Raw genomic sequence first — 17,636 nt, 5'->3', positions numbered from 1 at the left:
AGTTTTTATCGATTTTATAACAACAATAAACTTATTAAATACGGAAATTAGATTACATTAAAACAACTGTTAATTAAAGCTAAAATAAAACTTTAATTACACATAAATGGTGTTCGAAAAAGCTATAACCATTAGTTATTTAGCCGTGAACGTTTATAAATAACTATTTCACAGATGCGCATTGGTCTCCATACTGGAACAGTGCTTGCTGGAGTAGTTGGAAAAACAATGTTAAAGTACTGCCTCTTTGGACATAACGTCACTCTAGCTAACAAGTTCGAATCCGGATCAGAACCACTCAAGATTAACGTTAGTCCTACTACATACAAGTAAGTATATTAATGAAATAAACTACCTTAGTATCCTTTTAGTGCACTAAATAAAACAAAATTTTATCTTTCATCTTTTCACCATTCCCATACTTTTTGACCAATTACTTTGGACAGATTAAATTACATGAATTGATTCATCATTATCATCATCAACTTCATACGTCTCCGTTAAGGGGCTCGGAGACTACCCTAAGTTAGGGGTGAATAGACCATAGGCAACAACGCTGGCTCAGAGCGGGTTGGTTGTCTTCATACATCATGATGTTTTCCTTCACTATAAGAACGTCGGATAAATGTAAACATGTAAATCGAAAAACACATTGGTACATGGCGGGATTCGAACCCAAGACCAGCAAATTACAAGCCAAGTCCAATCTGTAATAAATGTAGAAATACGTTTAATAATAAAATACAACAGATCAGAACCAATACTTACTGGAACAGGAATAACTTAGAAACTAAATTTCATATTCATTGTGGTTACAACACTAGTTTACAACCGTTTAGATTGTCAAGTCGAAGTTACTTTAAGTTAAATAACTTTGGTAGAACGCCAGCCATATTGCATGTGATCTGGTCTTTGCAGAATGCAAAGTGTTTAACTTGGTTTGGCTGTAAATTGTTTACTAATATTCTAGCAGGTTTGTATCAAAATTTACTCGGGTTCTCAAAAGCACAAGAATATATAAATTCAATGAGGAATAGTTAAATTAGTGGTCAACCTTAAAAGAGATACAGGGTGTCTCTAAAAGTCTTCTTGACCACATCACAACTTAACATCTATTAGGATTGTAATCAAGCCCTTGTTTACTCGTAGTAAAAAATATAAATAGTACTATACTTGTCAATCTTAATACGATCCATATACCATTGACGTTATTGAAATTTATAACCCGAAGTAGTTTTGTTTGTTAAAACCAATATATTGTAAAAGAATGAAAGTTGAGAAGTATTACAAAGAATGTATCCCGCAGGTGGCTCATAAATTTCCCCGGCTTCGAAATGGAGCCACGAGATCGTTCCTGCCTTCCCAACTCGTTCCCCAAGGATATCCCGGGTACATGCTACTTTCTGCATAGATACAAGCATCCGGGGACTGACCCAAGCGCTTCGCAGGTAAAGTTTTAAATGTCATATCACACATTTATTAAACACCTTGTGTTTCGTAGAATTCTATTGCGGTGAAAAATCATTATTTTTGACAAAATAGCGACAAACATATAGTGTTCAAACGTGTTGTATGTTCACGTTGAAAGTGCGCGCGCGGCCGCGAACGCAGATAATGTAGTAAAATGCGCTCGCGACGATATCAAACATATGATGTTATATGGGAGTGTACATACACCTCGAAGTAGTAACGATTCACTAGAGACGTCAGATAAGTTTAACCGATTTGAATTGGTCGATCGCGTAAGCGCCTGGTGGCCGATGTGAACCCAAGCGCGCGCTCGCGCTTTCTTCGTGAACAAACACTATGCTATAACGCTTGTAAGAAGTTCTGTTATTTCTTTAAAAAATATTCAACAGGTACAACACATACAGGATGCTCTAATCGATTTCGGAATCGGACAAGGGAAGTCAGTTCACGTCGATACAGAAGAACCTACATAATTTACACAAATATAACTACTTAGAATTAATCACTTAAATTACTAAGAAAAAAAAAGTATCATTTGTAAATAGCTTCATTTTTAAATTCTGTTTCAAACAATGCCTTAAATACTCATACTATATTGTAATAAAAAATTCAACATACTGTAGAAATCAATTTGATTACTCGTAATAATAGTAGCACGTAATATTGCTTAAGAATTTGCTCACACGATAGATAATTTAATACAAATAAAATCATTAAACAAATAATGCTTGTATAGGATTACTTGATAATACAAGTTTTAATAAGTCATCAAATGTAGGATAATAAAAGATGAAAATATAGACCACTTCAGGACTATCTACAAGAAAAGATACGCATAATCTTGGATTTCGCTCACCAAAGCATCTATCCAAAAACATATTGCTACCTTTTTTTTAAGAATCTGAGAGTGTTAACAATATATATATTTCAGTTTAAGTATTTCGGCAGTGGAATATGGTGGTACAAAAACAAACAATTAAAACACTAAATTTTCTTCAACACGGTTATTTTGTAATTTCAAGGAAAAAAAAATTTACGCAATCTGTTGCCTATATTAATCATATTAGATCAAATTATCCTTTAAAAACACAATTATTGGTCGATTCCTATAAATAAATTGCGTTCGCCGCACATACAATGATAACGCTTGCATTAACAGTTTCCGCACATTATATTCATAAAAAGCCGCAATGACATTTACCTACTCTCCACCCACTCACTCCATCACTCTAGTGCATAGCCATTTTCATTAATTAAATGACTCGTAGTATTTTTTTTTGTAAAAGTATCGAGTCCACGTTTTTACAAAATTGTTTTAAAATCTTCATTTGTTTTTAATTGAGTAAATAAAATAAAATAAATAAATACAGTGCAACAGTTTATGATCAGACGATCATCTACGATAAAATAACGTAACCTAACCTTGTTTTGTAATTATATAATTTCCTACGAAAATAAATAACTTAGACAACATTTGAAATTATTTATATAACAAGAAGAGAAAAGGTATAACATAGTAAATAAAATAATAACTAAAAGAATTGAATACGTTCTGGTCCTGGAGATTTATATAAATGGGATTGATCTAATAAGTTCCAAGCGTTTTACTATCTTTAATATAAAAGATTGAAAATTGATTTCTTTCATTCAGGTATTAAAATATTAATAAGTTCGTCTTTGTTCTCAATATCAGCGCAGACGCCAGATATTAAATTTATTAGATACATTCATTTATATTAAAATATTTATATTCTGATTAAATATTAAGGTAATGCAAAAGGTGTGTTTTCAAAATTATATCATACGAATGTCAAATAAATATTTTAAAGAACTTAAGCTAAAGAAAGTTAAAGCAACCAAGTAGTTGAACTTAATATGAAAACCGAATAGATTTCGAATTTAAATTTCCACGATTGCTATCCTTATTTTTTATTGAGAGTTAAATTGTGTGTTATACACAATATATTTAATTGCGTAATTACCACGTTACTGCCACGTTCTATTTTATTTTAATTTATTTTCGTTTATTTATTTATTTAATGGCAGCACTCGCTGTTGCCAGATAAATGGAAATTTAAACTAAAAAAACAAGTCAGTAAAATTACAACAATTAACAACTGTTTAAAGCACTTATGTTTGTGATATTAAAAAATAATATATCTGTTAAAGTATTCCATACATTTATACATTTAGTTATACATTTCTATGCACACTACTTTACAGATATTACTGATTTCTTTTAAGACATCATTCATAAGTTTTTGTTATGTTCTCGTTACCATTACATCACCAATCTCATTATTTATTTAATAAACCATTCCTGCATTAATTAATTGAAAAGGTATAATATCATCATCATCATCATCAGCTCACTATACGTCCCCACCGAGGGGCTCGGAGCCTACCCCAATTTAGGGGTGACTAGGCCATAGTCAACCACGCTGACCAAGTGCGGGTTGGTTGACTTCACTCATATCTTTTAAATTTCTTCTCAGATATGTGCAGGTTGCATCACGATGTTTTCCTTCACCGTAAGAACGTCGGATAAATGTACATATGTAAATCGAAAAACACATTGGTACATGGTGGGATTCGAACCCAGGACCTGCAGATTGCAAGTCAAGTGCTTAACCCCTGAGCCACCGACGCTCCTTACCGACTTAGGTATAATATGCTAATCATTAATAACACAACTCTAGTCACGATGAAGTAGTCTTTATTTCTACATATTGTTCTTCCCATAAAGTATGTTATTTAGATAAATTTCAAACTCAGTACAAATGTAGCATCTCTTTAGGGAATAAACATTATTAGCTTTTAATTATATGTCTCTTTCATTGATGTATATTTCAAATAAATATCAAGATCACTTAGGTATATACTCACGTAACATGTAAATTTTTAGCAGTGAGTTTCCATTGTCGTCAAATCTGTATCATAATAATTTGTTGTCTCTGTCATTTCCTTTCAAAAGACAGAGATAATACTTTGAATTACAGATGTGACTGCAGTGAAAATGCACTATTAGTTTGAAAATGAACGAGAGAATCTGATGTCTTAGCTTTTAAAATTAGAAAGCTTTACTAATTTGCTATTAAGACAATGTAAATACATTTGAATCTGGGATAATTACGACTTACATAGATATAATGCGATTGGCCGTAGATATAGATTAAGTTACGTGTTGACTTAAATTTGGCTTAAAATGAAAATGTATGTCGTAGTGCATTGATGTTAGATGAAGTAAAGTTTTACCAAAGAAAATTAATTCTTTTGTAGGTCGATTTAAAATCCATTATCCCTTAAAAATGCTTTAATAGGAATTTACATATTTATATTTCTAACTTTTGCTATAGGATGTTCAAATGTTCATTTTATACAAACTCTTTTGGAGTTATAAATTGAATCTTTTTCACTTGAGCACCCACCCGCATTTGCTGGAACTAAATTCACTGAGCAAATTTACTCTTTGGTTTTAGATACTCTGAATTTATTAAAGTGTCATAGACCGTATTTATTTTTAAATGTCTGTGAGTACTGTTAGGCCTAAAATACTGTGTATATCATTTGTATAATATATTATTTATAGTTAAATTTTATTAATGTAAATTCAGCCAGTTCAATAACTTTGTAGTTTTTGCTATTTCATAGCACTATGTTACTAGTCATTTGCTAATTAAGAGATCTGTATAGCGTTACACTTAAGAATACTATATATAAAATACTCTACGAAAAAGCGTATGTTCTAAAGTAGACATTATATTCATATTAATAAGTACTAGAAATTCCATGAAAATTTTGCTAAGAAATTATAGAGTTAGACATAAATTTCATCAGCGATATTTAGTTGATATAATTAACTTTTAAGTTTCGTTTAAAGTTTAAACTTTTTACTAACATACTATTCGTACGTAACGGCATTCTTACCAGTCAGTACGTGATCATGGCGCATGCAACAGTACCGAAATGTCGGGAGCCAAAGCTTTATCGTGGTAAGAATCCTGTTTCTTACGAACTGTATATTGATAAAATTACTTTAAATTATAAAAAAATGACATTTATTGTTAATTTATGACACTAACTTAACAATGTCTATAAGATAGCACAAAAATAAGTGTAAAAAAAATCAACTATTTACATTCCAATTAACGAACAAGAATTTAACTATATTTTCCATAGTTTAGAATTAATTATTCGGTTGTATTTTTTAAATTGTGTTGTTTGAATCTAGTCAAATACAATGAGATTAAAGGTAAATCTATTTAAGATATGTAATGAGAGAAACCATAATTGTTAAATGCTAATTGAATAACTAGTCAGTAAATAGAAAGTTAAAATAAATAAATATTAGCTTATACGCAGATATTTTTCTTATAGTCCTATCATTAGAGTCTACTCGTTATGTAATTCTTTGCCTAAGATCACGGCCTTTTATGACAAGAACATTGTACCTATATATGTAACTTAGAAGATATGTACATTTCACTATTTATATGTAATAAAGATCTTAACTTCAACAGTAACTTTAATTAGTACTTATCTCATATAAAACTTTTATTGTGTATGCACTGTTAGGTCAACACTGTGAAATAAAAATATTCCTTTCACATGTTTGTGTTTAATTTCTGTCTTACCTCAGCTGCGTTAAAAACATACCTCTATTATTATAGCTTACATGATATGTGCAATGTTCTAGGATGGCTGCATAGCTTGCATGATGTGTGTAAAATTTTAAAGGGACTGCAGTGGGCTATGATGAGTCTGAATCTTTTGTGACTTAACCTCTTGCCCATTTTTTTTAACATCTTTCATGAGAAAATATTACAAACTCACTCGACGATGGTCTCTTTAAAAAGCGTTGTATTTTTTCGTCTCTGTCAATTTCTTTGGAAAAAAACAGAGATAACAAATGTTTTTGTAGTTGTTTCTGTAGTGGAAATGCCCTTATACAAGGCCCGGTCATCCGACGCTCTAGATAGCGGCCGTAATGAATATTACCAGCACAGGTGCGCCCTTAATTTCCATACCGGAGAGTTTATTAAACGAAGCTCTGCGGCAAATTGTTCTTGATGAAAACGTAAATGTTTTAGTGAAACTTTTGTTTTATAATACGTATCTCTGTATGTTAAAGGTACGTATACTTACTATATACATATTTCAAATATTAGAGACTGTAGCGTAACCAAGAATATAAAAATGATGGTTTAACGCTTCAATCGGTTTCTTCATTACTGCATGCATTTTCTGAGGAGTATTATTATTATTACATTAACACCATAGTTAACAGCAATATGACGAGATTTGTTATATTCCTGGTCAGGCATACGTCATAACATACTTAACTGAACTAAATAATTAAATATAACAGATGTTTACAAATACTGATAAAGCTAAGTAAGTTTAAGTTTTAAGTTTATCGTGAATGGTAATACTAGAAACTAACAAACTAAGTTTATCTAAAGTAAGCCGTTACATAATTTCATTTACAATCAAAAATATAACTTGAAGCAAAAGCAAATTATAAAATGAGGAATTTCCAAAAGCTACATCTTTATTCACGGTTCATTTTATAATGTTGACGCGTTTGTTTCGTATTGGATCGCGTAATCCAACATATTATATTGTAGCTTAACCAACGAATGTAAAAAGGAAATCGCTCGTTTCATCTTGTCCTTCAATACACATACCTACTGAAGATTGAAACAAACATCTAAGCAAACGTAGCGGTACCAACACAGATATATCCTCTAGCAAAGCCTCCAAAACGTAGCAAGAATCAAATGCAAAGTTGATTTGCTGGAACGAACCAAACTCATACCAGTTTCATATCAAACTTCGCTTCGATTCGCATTCATGGCTATGTGTTACTGGATTTAAGCCGTTTCACACACGATCGAACGCCTTTGTTGCCAGATCGTCATTTTATGGTTTTCATCAATTGCCATTTTTATTCGCGAGTCGAGTCGTAAAAGAAGTTTACGTAAGAACGAACATCACATTTCGTATTACGTTTTGTGCAAGATTCCAATATACTGTTTGGTAATTTGTCAATGTTTAAAAAATTATGACAATGTCGATTTATTTACTTCACACTTAAAGCCTAATTAATTGGTATAAATTTACTTCATTATCAATTGTTTGTAAATTATTTGATTAAATATTGATTACATTAAAAAAAAAATGGTTTTAGTTAGTTCATTCCTAAATAAACTTTTACAAAAAACATCCCATGCCTACTAACCTAACTATATTATTGTATTTCACTGTTAAAGAAGCACAATTATTTCATTACTAGCTGTCGCTCGCGACTCCGTCTGCCTGGAATTAATTAAAAACAAAACTTAATTTGTAGCCTTTTTGTTATTCCAAACTATGTTCTACATCTATGCTAAATTTTATCGATATCCGCTAAGCCGTTCTAGAGATACATTGTTACAAACATCTATCCATCCATCCAAACATTCGCAATTATAATATTACTAAGATAGAATGGAGTAAGAAGTAAGATACCCATTGAAATTCATTTATGAAAACCTACTCTACGTACAAAATACGCTCCTAACTTTATCATTAAATTATTCAAATGAAAACAGACAACAAACAACATAACAGCAGTATAAACCATGTTTTAATTAAGTTATTAATCCAGGCTATTGTAAAATTAGCTCACTTTAACCAAATGAATCCATTTCATTATATAAAGTGGATAGTGACCAATTATGAAATTAACATAGAGTTGGGTGGAGCCATAAGTGATTAATATGAGGACATGTTAATATCACACGAATAGTAATTTAAGTTGTCTATATCCATGACCTTACATAACAATTAAGAACTTGAGAAATACATAAAAGTATATCTCATAGGCTAATGTTGGTTAGTTATTTTAGAGCGCGCTTAACGTAAAAGCCTCAGCAGGATCTTAGATTAATTACAACAACAACATACTAACCGTAACCCAGATGGGTAGGCAGAGACCACGGCCCTCCATTTAGCGTGGTCTTAACACACCTCTCTAGCTTCTTCTACATACTCATATTTTCATGTAAGTTGGTTTCGGGTACTCTTAATACCGCCCTTCTTAAGTATATCATCAATATGGCCTACCTTAGCTTAGCTTACCCATCTAACTTAGGGGTGACTAGGTCGTCAATATGGGCGGTATCAATAAATTATAACTTACTAAAATAATGAGACCATTCAATACGAATAAAAATCAAGCATTTCATGATGTGCGCACGTTAAAATAATAATTCGGTTAAACAAGTGCTTTATGTATCAAATCAAGATATTTTAATCCATGTAGTAAATTTCACTTTTATTCAAATCGGTATTATATTTAACTAAACGATTTTAAAATTAATTTGTAACATTTATAATAGAATTATAGGAAACGAAGTGGAAAACTGAAGGAAAAAGATAAAAGAAAAAGGTTGAAAGAAAACAATTAAGGTGTTAAAATGAGCATCTTTTCAAACGTTTTGAAGTTCACTTTTACACCTTTATTGTTTCCATTAATAATGTACACAAAAGGCTATTCTTTCGCAAAGCATCTTCAGATGACTGCTCGCGAAACGTTACCGTGTAAATGAAAACTGTTATTGTTTTCAATCTATTTTACAGAATCTTTCCTTGAACCTCCAATTTAATTGAAAATTGACAACAAAAAAACATGACTGTCCGTACGTATTTCATTTAATTTATATGACAATATATATCATGATACCTCACTCTTTAAATTTCATCAAGTTGATTAAGTATCAAGCAGTTTGATTCAGAACTTTAGGAGTCTAAAATGGAAAGATCAAAGAACATTTGGGCAAGAACAAAGGGCGACATCATTTTACAGAATTAATTAATGATTAAGTATACACTTGAATGTATATGAAACCATTTATGAATATCAAATTTTATATTATACAGTTTGATTCTACAATTTTATTTGTTATTTACTATGGCCACGTATACAACATCCCTGTAAGTTGAGTTTCCGACAGATGTGAGCGCGGTTCTGCGCAGAATACTAATGTGAAGCTTAACAATTTAATTTTCTTATCTATATTACTCTTTTTAAATGTTATTTCACTTATCTAGTTTAAAATATTACGTAAATTTTACACATTTAATTTAAAGCTTATAAAAATCTGGATATTTCTGTATATTTGTTTTTAAACAATACAGGACGATTTTTAAGACAAGAATTTGAAGTTGTGTTCTATTTACAATGTTTTATTACTAATTTTTATTTTTGTGTGTGTTTTTTTAGAAGTAATTTTGAATTATTTAGCTGTAATATTTCATTTTAAAATATCCTTCCCAAGTAGGGTTGGCGACAGGCAGGCGACCGGCCGTTAAAAATTAAGGCAAAACTTTAAGGTTTATAAAATCTTGTGTGTCGAACCCAGGTGAGTAGGATAAGGCCAGGGAGATTATGATGAAATCTGTAAATTTTGGAATAGAATAATATAATAGTGAGATTTTGTATGTTTTGTTTGTATTTGATCATTTTGTATGTTATATCAGTTATAGTTAAAAAAATTGTAATAATTTCCTGTAGCTAATATTATTATTTGATTTTATTAACGATGTAAATATAACACTAGCGGGTAATTAAATTTTATAAAAAATGCGGCGGTATTTTTAATTACATTTCATAAAATAGAGTTTGCGAAATGCAATCATTATATCATGACACAGATTTTGAACGAACGATGTATAAAATTCACTTTGTTAATTTAAATTCGGGCTATATTTTTAATATGGTTTGGCAAAGTACATGAGTATATTTTACATTTTATAAAATATCTTTTGTTTTAATTTCGTAATATGATAACGTTGGTAAAATTAACCTTTATATGGATACGAACTTTTTGTAGATAAGCAATATAATTAAAGTTATATAAAATAAAAGGTTAATTATCCCGGAATACCTTAAACATTTTTGATAAAAACATTGTGAATTTTTGTTAAAATACTAATATTTCTTGTACCATATCGACTAAGTTTAATATCACGACCACGTGATCAGATGTTCATTCTTAACCATTAGGCTATTGGCGCTTTAAACTATGTTATGTGCTATGTTCTTTAAGAACCGAGTATCTTTTTTGATGTCGGGGGAAATCTACAAATGAAAATGTCTTCTGAGGAAAGATAGAAAAGGACAAAAACACTAAATATTCTTAGACTATATTTTATTATTTCACCACTTTTTACGAAGTGTTTTTTTGGAACGAAGTTTCTTATCGCGCGTTGTGAAAGGGGGCTAGACGGAAAAAATTCTTACGAAAAGTTGTCACGACACTTTTTGCTATAGACGAATGAGCGCTACTTCACCATGGCAACGACGTGACAATATATAACGAAAATTCATAGAAATAAAATGTACTTCTTGTGAAGACTTAAGTTTTTTATTCATAGAATAAACATTGGTTCCTTCACTAATTAATTGAAAGGAACTTCGTTCCATCCGGGTGTCCCTTGACACCTCTCAAGTTTTTTTTTTTTTCAATTCAACACTTAACCTAATATTTATTAAGAGATGTGACGCTTATCATCAGATGGGTTGATATGTGTACTTATCACGTAAACTTAATTAACATAACTCAGAATAAACCTACAGTTGTATTTATATCTTATAACAGTAAAGGACATTGTTCTATTTCAGTTTTGTGTAAATTGAAATTGAACATAGTTGTTTACGAAGGACTAACAAGTTTAAATGGTTTGAGTATCGCGGTTAAACTTTTAATTGATTCATGAGCTGTTAATTGAACTTCAACGTATTCCGAAAACATGCTTCGAGTAAAAGGTCTGAAGATGAAGAGAAATCAAGATATGCTAGTTTATTTTTATTATAAAACAAAACTGTACTGCAAGTATCTAGTAAAGACTAATGCTAGTATTAATATAAAAAGTGTTTGTTTGAAAAACAAGGCCGGCAACGCATCTGCGGAACTTTTTGTGTTGCGGAAGTCCATGAGCGTTAGAGAACTCTTTTTATTAAGGGTCCCAATGTTTGTTTATGCGACTGTATTCTTATAAAAAATCGATAATAGTTACAACTTAGTTATACACTAGTCTACACAAAGGATGCTTCCTTTAACGTTTTTGCAAACGAAGTAAGTCTTAACAATATTAACCAAAGTAACAAAGTAATTACCGGAAGTTGCAGTAATCTTCTTATTTCCGACTTTTCAGATGCTGTTAAGTTTTTTATATGGTTGACAAGACAGAATTTTAAACTAGAAACTGTGTATTTTGACTTGACGAACACTCTAACTGCTTCACTTAAAATAATTAAATAAAAACTAAGTAATTCGCTTAGTGTGGTAGCAAGGGACTTTCTTGGAGGCCATTAACTGACTGTGAGTACAGCAGTACAAGTATTTTTGATATTTGGATGGAACAAACGAGCAAGCAGTCATTTGGTATGAATAAAATAGTGATATGGTCTCTGTTGAAAAATTACAGATATGTTGAGTATCTTTACGGAGGATAGGATGTACAGAAAAGGGATATTTCCCTTTCCTATACAACCTTCCTCCTTTAAATCCAATGATATTGATCCGTTAATTTTGTAATGATGCAGTCATTAAATGCTTATTGAACAACTATGCTTTATGTTATAAATTCTATAATTATATCAAAATTCCCTCAGTTATATTATCATTTGTGTAGTCACAGCGCAAGAGTTGATTTACAATTAATCGTCTGCGGTATGCGGCAGGTGTGGCGCTAATGACCGCATCAATTTCAGCCGGCTGTTTGTTAGAAAATTAATTTAATAATAGTAATATATTTTACATATTTTTGTTTTGCCAACCTTGAAATAATAAATGATAAGAAAAAAATTCTGAACTTTTATTTTTAATAGCATGTGATCCTTCCTCAATAATTTTAATGCCCTTTTTGTCAAAGAAAAAGAATATGAACTCTTTATTAGATTATTTGTTTTTTTTTTAATGATAAAATGTAATAGACACTTAATTTTTTCCACGATAAAAACGAAATAAGAATATGGATGAGTTCTCTTAACCGGTAAAAAACATAAAATATTCTCTGTTGCAGAAAATTATAATAGAAATTTTAAATTCACATCAAACCGAAACAAGGAAATACAATGTTAAAAACATAATGTATTTTTTAAAACAAAATATCTGTTAGTAGATAAAAGCATGAAACGAATACAAATGCTTCAAACAAAATATGGAAAATGAAATTCTAAAATATTAATGTTCAAGTACATCAGACTCTCCGATACACAAACCGAATCCGATGCAGAATGAGATAAAGTTTCTATTTAACTTTGGTAATATTTTAAAATTTTAAGTAACAATCTACGTTTCTTGCTATATGTTTTTATATTTAAAAGAATAGAATATGTCAAAGACTTAAGTAGACAAATAGACAGAACTTTTTCCAAAGTGAAAATAATTAAGTACTGGTTTAATTTCTTTATTACACATTACTTATAGAATAGTGGCGCAAATTAAGTTGAAAATAAGTAAACTACTTCCGTTTGTAAACTTTTACATACAGTATTTAATAACTAAATTACTTCCGTTTGTAAACTTACATCTGACCAGTGTTACAATTTTTTTTAACATTTCACATTAATAAAACTCACTCCCATAGAAAACATATGTGTTAGGATACTTTGTAATTCAAAGCCAAGCCTTCATTTAGAACATGATATGGTAGGTGCGGTAGTAACTAATCAACCTAATTACATACGGTTTACTACTGACCCACACGAAAACACGAAAAGTTTGCTAATTCAAACAAATAACCTTTGACGTCCAAAAAAATTTAAGGTTTAAAGTTATTTCTTATAAATAAATTAGTTTTTATTTTATATACATTTAAAATTAGTATTTAGGTAGTTAATATTACGCTATGACTCTTAAATGACGACAAATTACGGAGTAAGTTTAGTTAAGCTAGTTAGAAATAAAATAAAGTCAAGGTTAGTAATATAATTGCACTTCCTAAGACTTCTGCCTCGTATAAATACTAATATTATAAATACGAATGCTTAGATGGATGGATGAATGTTTGTTTGAAGGTATCTCCGGAACGGCAGAACGCATTTTGATGAAATTTGGCACAGATGTAGAACATAATCTGGAAGAACACATAGGCTACTTATTAAGTTTTTTTTTAAGTTCTGCGTGGACGGAGTCGCGGGTGATAACTAGTATTTCCTAAAGGTAGGAGTTGTTCCTTAAATGCCAAGTCATGCAAAATTAATACCTGTAATCTCTGCCTACGCACCTATGTAATTTTTATTAACATATTAATTTAATTACCGAATTTCTCTACTAACATAATATTTACCGCAATAAAAAAGATCTTAATTTCGTATTTTACGATAACATAAACTTTTCATTCTTATAGCTTCAGAATTACGTTTAAAGTTTAATGTGTAATCGATATATAGATGTCGTCAATGTGACTGTACGAATATTTCGCAAGCTTTGCTCCGGCAACAGCTGCACTCGGAGTGCATTATGCAAACACGCGCCGACACGAATTCAATTTCCTTCATGCTCTACTTTATCTAAAAGAAAACATCCATAGCTTTTACATGTTTTACTTTTCTATATTCATAAAACACATATTGATATAAGTATACAAATCAGAAGTGGATAAATTAGAGATTTTTTTAGGGGTTTTCAATCAAACAAAATTGAATTTTTAAAAATTCAATATTCCCGAAGTATTCTCTATTGTAGTACTTGTATGGTTATACACTTGACAGTGATGACAGCTTGTCATTTAAACAATTTATTAATTCATCATTATCTCCCTGGCCTTTTCCCATCCACGTGGGGACGACACACAATGTTTTATAAACCTTAATGGCTTCATTTTTACGGCCAGCCTAGCTGTCACCAACGCTACTTGGGAAGAATAAATTAAACTTTAAAATTTTGTTAAATAAATTAAAAAAATGTTTTCTAAAATTACAATTTTTTTTAACAATGTCGAATATGACAGAGCCTAAAGTCTGTCATCATCATCATTAACCTGCCCTTATCCCTATGGAGGGTGAAGCCTGTCATACCAACTTAAATTACAGTTCAAATTCAAAACTAAAATATTTGCAATGAAAATGAGAATGGAAAGGATGTCGATCTCTCTTTATTCAAGCTTTATAACAGAAACACACACATCCTTGACTTAAATATGTGTATAAAATATGCAACAAGGCTGCAGGAAAATGTAATTACGTCGCTATTAATCACGTCTGGTCGGAGTTTAATCAAAGAATACGCGCTTGCATGTAATATGTGGCGATACATGTTTAATTTCCTTGCCATTTATCAAAGGGGACGTTATGCTTTAAAATTATAAGATAAAATATGGTAGAAATTATTCTATTTAAATATAAAATAGGTTTTTCTTTTCCATTTTAGACGACTAAAAAATAACGTACGGTATTTTTATAAGGTGGCAAAAAAGAAAGGGGCCACCTGAAGTCGCCAAAGTAGCGAAGCGACCACTGCCCATAGACATCCGCAATTGGAGGTGCGTTACTTGCCCTTAATAAAAAGAGGAAGGGACGCACAGGAAGAGAATATTACCCCTTTATTTGTATTTCATCAAATTCAGCGAAGTGACCACTGCCCATAGACATCCGCAATTGGAGGTGCGTTACTTGCCCTTAATAAAAAGAGGAAGGGACGCACAGGAAGAGAATATTACCCCTTTGTTTGTATTTCATCAAATTCACATCTCTTTTCCATCCCAGCTTCATAAGAAAACAGTGGGAAGGGAATGAGGACTAAAATTTGGCCTCATAGCACATACACTCATCACCCGTAACGCGGACTTATTTCCAGTTGACGTCTGTCTTTTGTGAGGTTGTGGTTTTGCAGCGGGTGAGCAGGGACATTCGGTGTAACAGATGTTGTTGTTACTGGCGTCTACTACTGTTAATTATACTCATTGATATAACATAGTTAAAACTGCTTGTCTTTGGCTAGAAACTGCTAAAAGCAAGATTTAGGTTTGCGATTATATTATTTCCAAGAATCATCTCCTATAAAATAAAATAAAAACGGAGGAAGTATGTAACATTTGCCTACGGCCCAGTCCGCGCGGAATTAAGAAAAAACTTATTCAGTTACTTATGTGTTCTTCCATACTGTATTCTATATCCATGTCAAACAGCGAGATCCGTTACGTCGTTATGAAGATACCTACTAACAAACATCCATTCATCCACACATCTAATCTTTCGCATTTATAATATTACTAGCTGTCGCCCGCGACTCCGTCCGCGCGCGGTTAAAAAATGGGGGGGGGGTTATGAAAAATAGATGTTGGCCGATTCTCAGACCTACTGAATATGCTCACAAAATTTCATGAGAATCGGTAAAGCCGTTTCGGAGGAGTACGGGAACGAAAACTGTGACTCGAGAATTTTATGTATATAGATTATGACGAGTGTGTAAGTGTCAATTTATTATTGGTAAGTAAATCTAATTGTAACTTTCATTTTTTTCATCACCTTAATCTCGTTTTATACAAAGGTGTTTGTACCGATCACCGTGGAACAAATAGTTTCTCTTAACGACCAGTACATAAATTTCACTAAAGCTCTGAACTAAGCGGAATTCATCGTTTGCACGCCTTGTATACATGGTCTTATATTAATTAGGAAAGTAAAAATACGTGTTGGTCAATTTCATACGAAAGAGATTGGAAATTATAATAAAAATTAGTAATAATTTGTTTAAAAACATACAGAACAACTAATTAAAACACACTGTGTGTAGAAAAGAATCTAATTGTTAAATAAATACATACATATACAGATAAATAAATACTTATGTAGATAAACAAATAAAACTTTAAAGTGCTTCCAGCTAAGACAGTAACGGTGCTCTCAAAAAAGTTTCACCTTTGAAGATGTTTGAGAAAGCGAACAGTGAAATTCAATTCGAAAAAGCAACAAGAAGAAACTTGCTAAGAATTCTGAAAATTTGTTATAAATATATATTTCAAAGAGACAAAAACGTTTACTACTTAATTTAATTTCTAATTTTACAATTTTACATTCTAAAGTAAGTATACATTTTACTGTAATATGTTTTTTAATCAAAATAATTATACATTTTCTAAATTTCTAAAATGTTGACTTTATAATCATTTCACTGTGCGGCGAATTAAGTTAATGTGGTCAATTAGATAGGTTAAGCGGCGACCCATGCGGTGATTTACGAGTATGGGTCGTTTAAGTGCTTATTATGTAACAACATGATTTTTAACACTTAAGCTATCGTACATTTATAAGATATATCTTTAACATTTTAAAACATAATATTATTTTTCTTTTACAAACATATAAAGTAACTCATCTCAAGTAAAACGGATGAACATAAAATTATTCCATATTCTAGTAAAGTATTGCACGAAAAGTCAAAAGTATGCGGTAAGTTGGAAACATTTACTCTCTGAACTTAAAGCGTTTTAAAATTTCATCCGTCTTGACTCTAGGACACTGGGTCAGCTGTTAACAAACACTGTTTAAAATAATATATTTTAATATATTATTTTTCTACTATTTTAATGTAGCCACTTACTTTATGAGTAAATGCATAAATTGTTACGTAATTTATTCAGTCCTAAAAAATAAAGCATTAGGTCGTCAACCCTCAATATATTTTTATATTACCGTTTATAAGTGTTTTATGTTTTCTTTTATACTCACTTATCTTTACAGCCGTTGTTATTTTTATTAAGCAATACATTATATATTTCATTTATCTAGAGCAGTTATTTAAACTTTGATTTAAGCAAATATAAGAAAAGTAAACAGTTATATTTGCTATAGCTACAACAATACCAACAAACTAATTTGTATTTATATTACTTTGCCATAGTCCTGTACCGAAGAAAGTCAGTTAGAGGCTTAATTTTTCAATGTAACATACTATTCCAATCGTTCGTTCTATTCCTTAACCTGTTTAAATAATTTTGAATTTAGTTTTTGTTTCAAATAGCACTTTTTTAAAATGACAAAAGAAACTAGAAAACATAATAAAACCTTCATGATAATTTTTGCTAATAAAGTTAAATGCTTTTGGACAGACGGACACATTTCACTGGACTAAATACGAATGCTAAATAGTAATAAAGTTAAAAGCTTTGAGAGC

General features: G+C 30.9%; 1 protein-coding gene across 1 annotated transcript in view; it reads left to right on the top strand.

Annotated features, from left to right (window-relative positions):
• The window catches only part of LOC106711336 (head-specific guanylate cyclase), a 33,770-nt gene extending 31,827 nt beyond the window's left edge, over positions 1–1,943 (top strand). Inside the window, exons 13-15 of the mRNA XM_045683552.1 lie at positions 175–329; positions 1,307–1,448; positions 1,860–1,943. Of these exons, the coding sequence (XP_045539508.1) occupies positions 175–329; positions 1,307–1,448; positions 1,860–1,943 (381 nt within the window). The remainder of the gene's footprint in view (positions 1–174; positions 330–1,306; positions 1,449–1,859) is intronic.
• The last annotated feature ends 15,693 nt before the right edge of the window (positions 1,944–17,636 follow it).

This window comes from Papilio machaon, chromosome 22 (assembly GCF_912999745.1).
Source record: "Papilio machaon chromosome 22, ilPapMach1.1, whole genome shotgun sequence".
In the NCBI taxonomy this organism is placed as follows: Eukaryota; Metazoa; Arthropoda; class Insecta; order Lepidoptera; family Papilionidae; genus Papilio; species Papilio machaon.
This window is presented reverse-complemented; position numbering and strand designations above follow the sequence as displayed.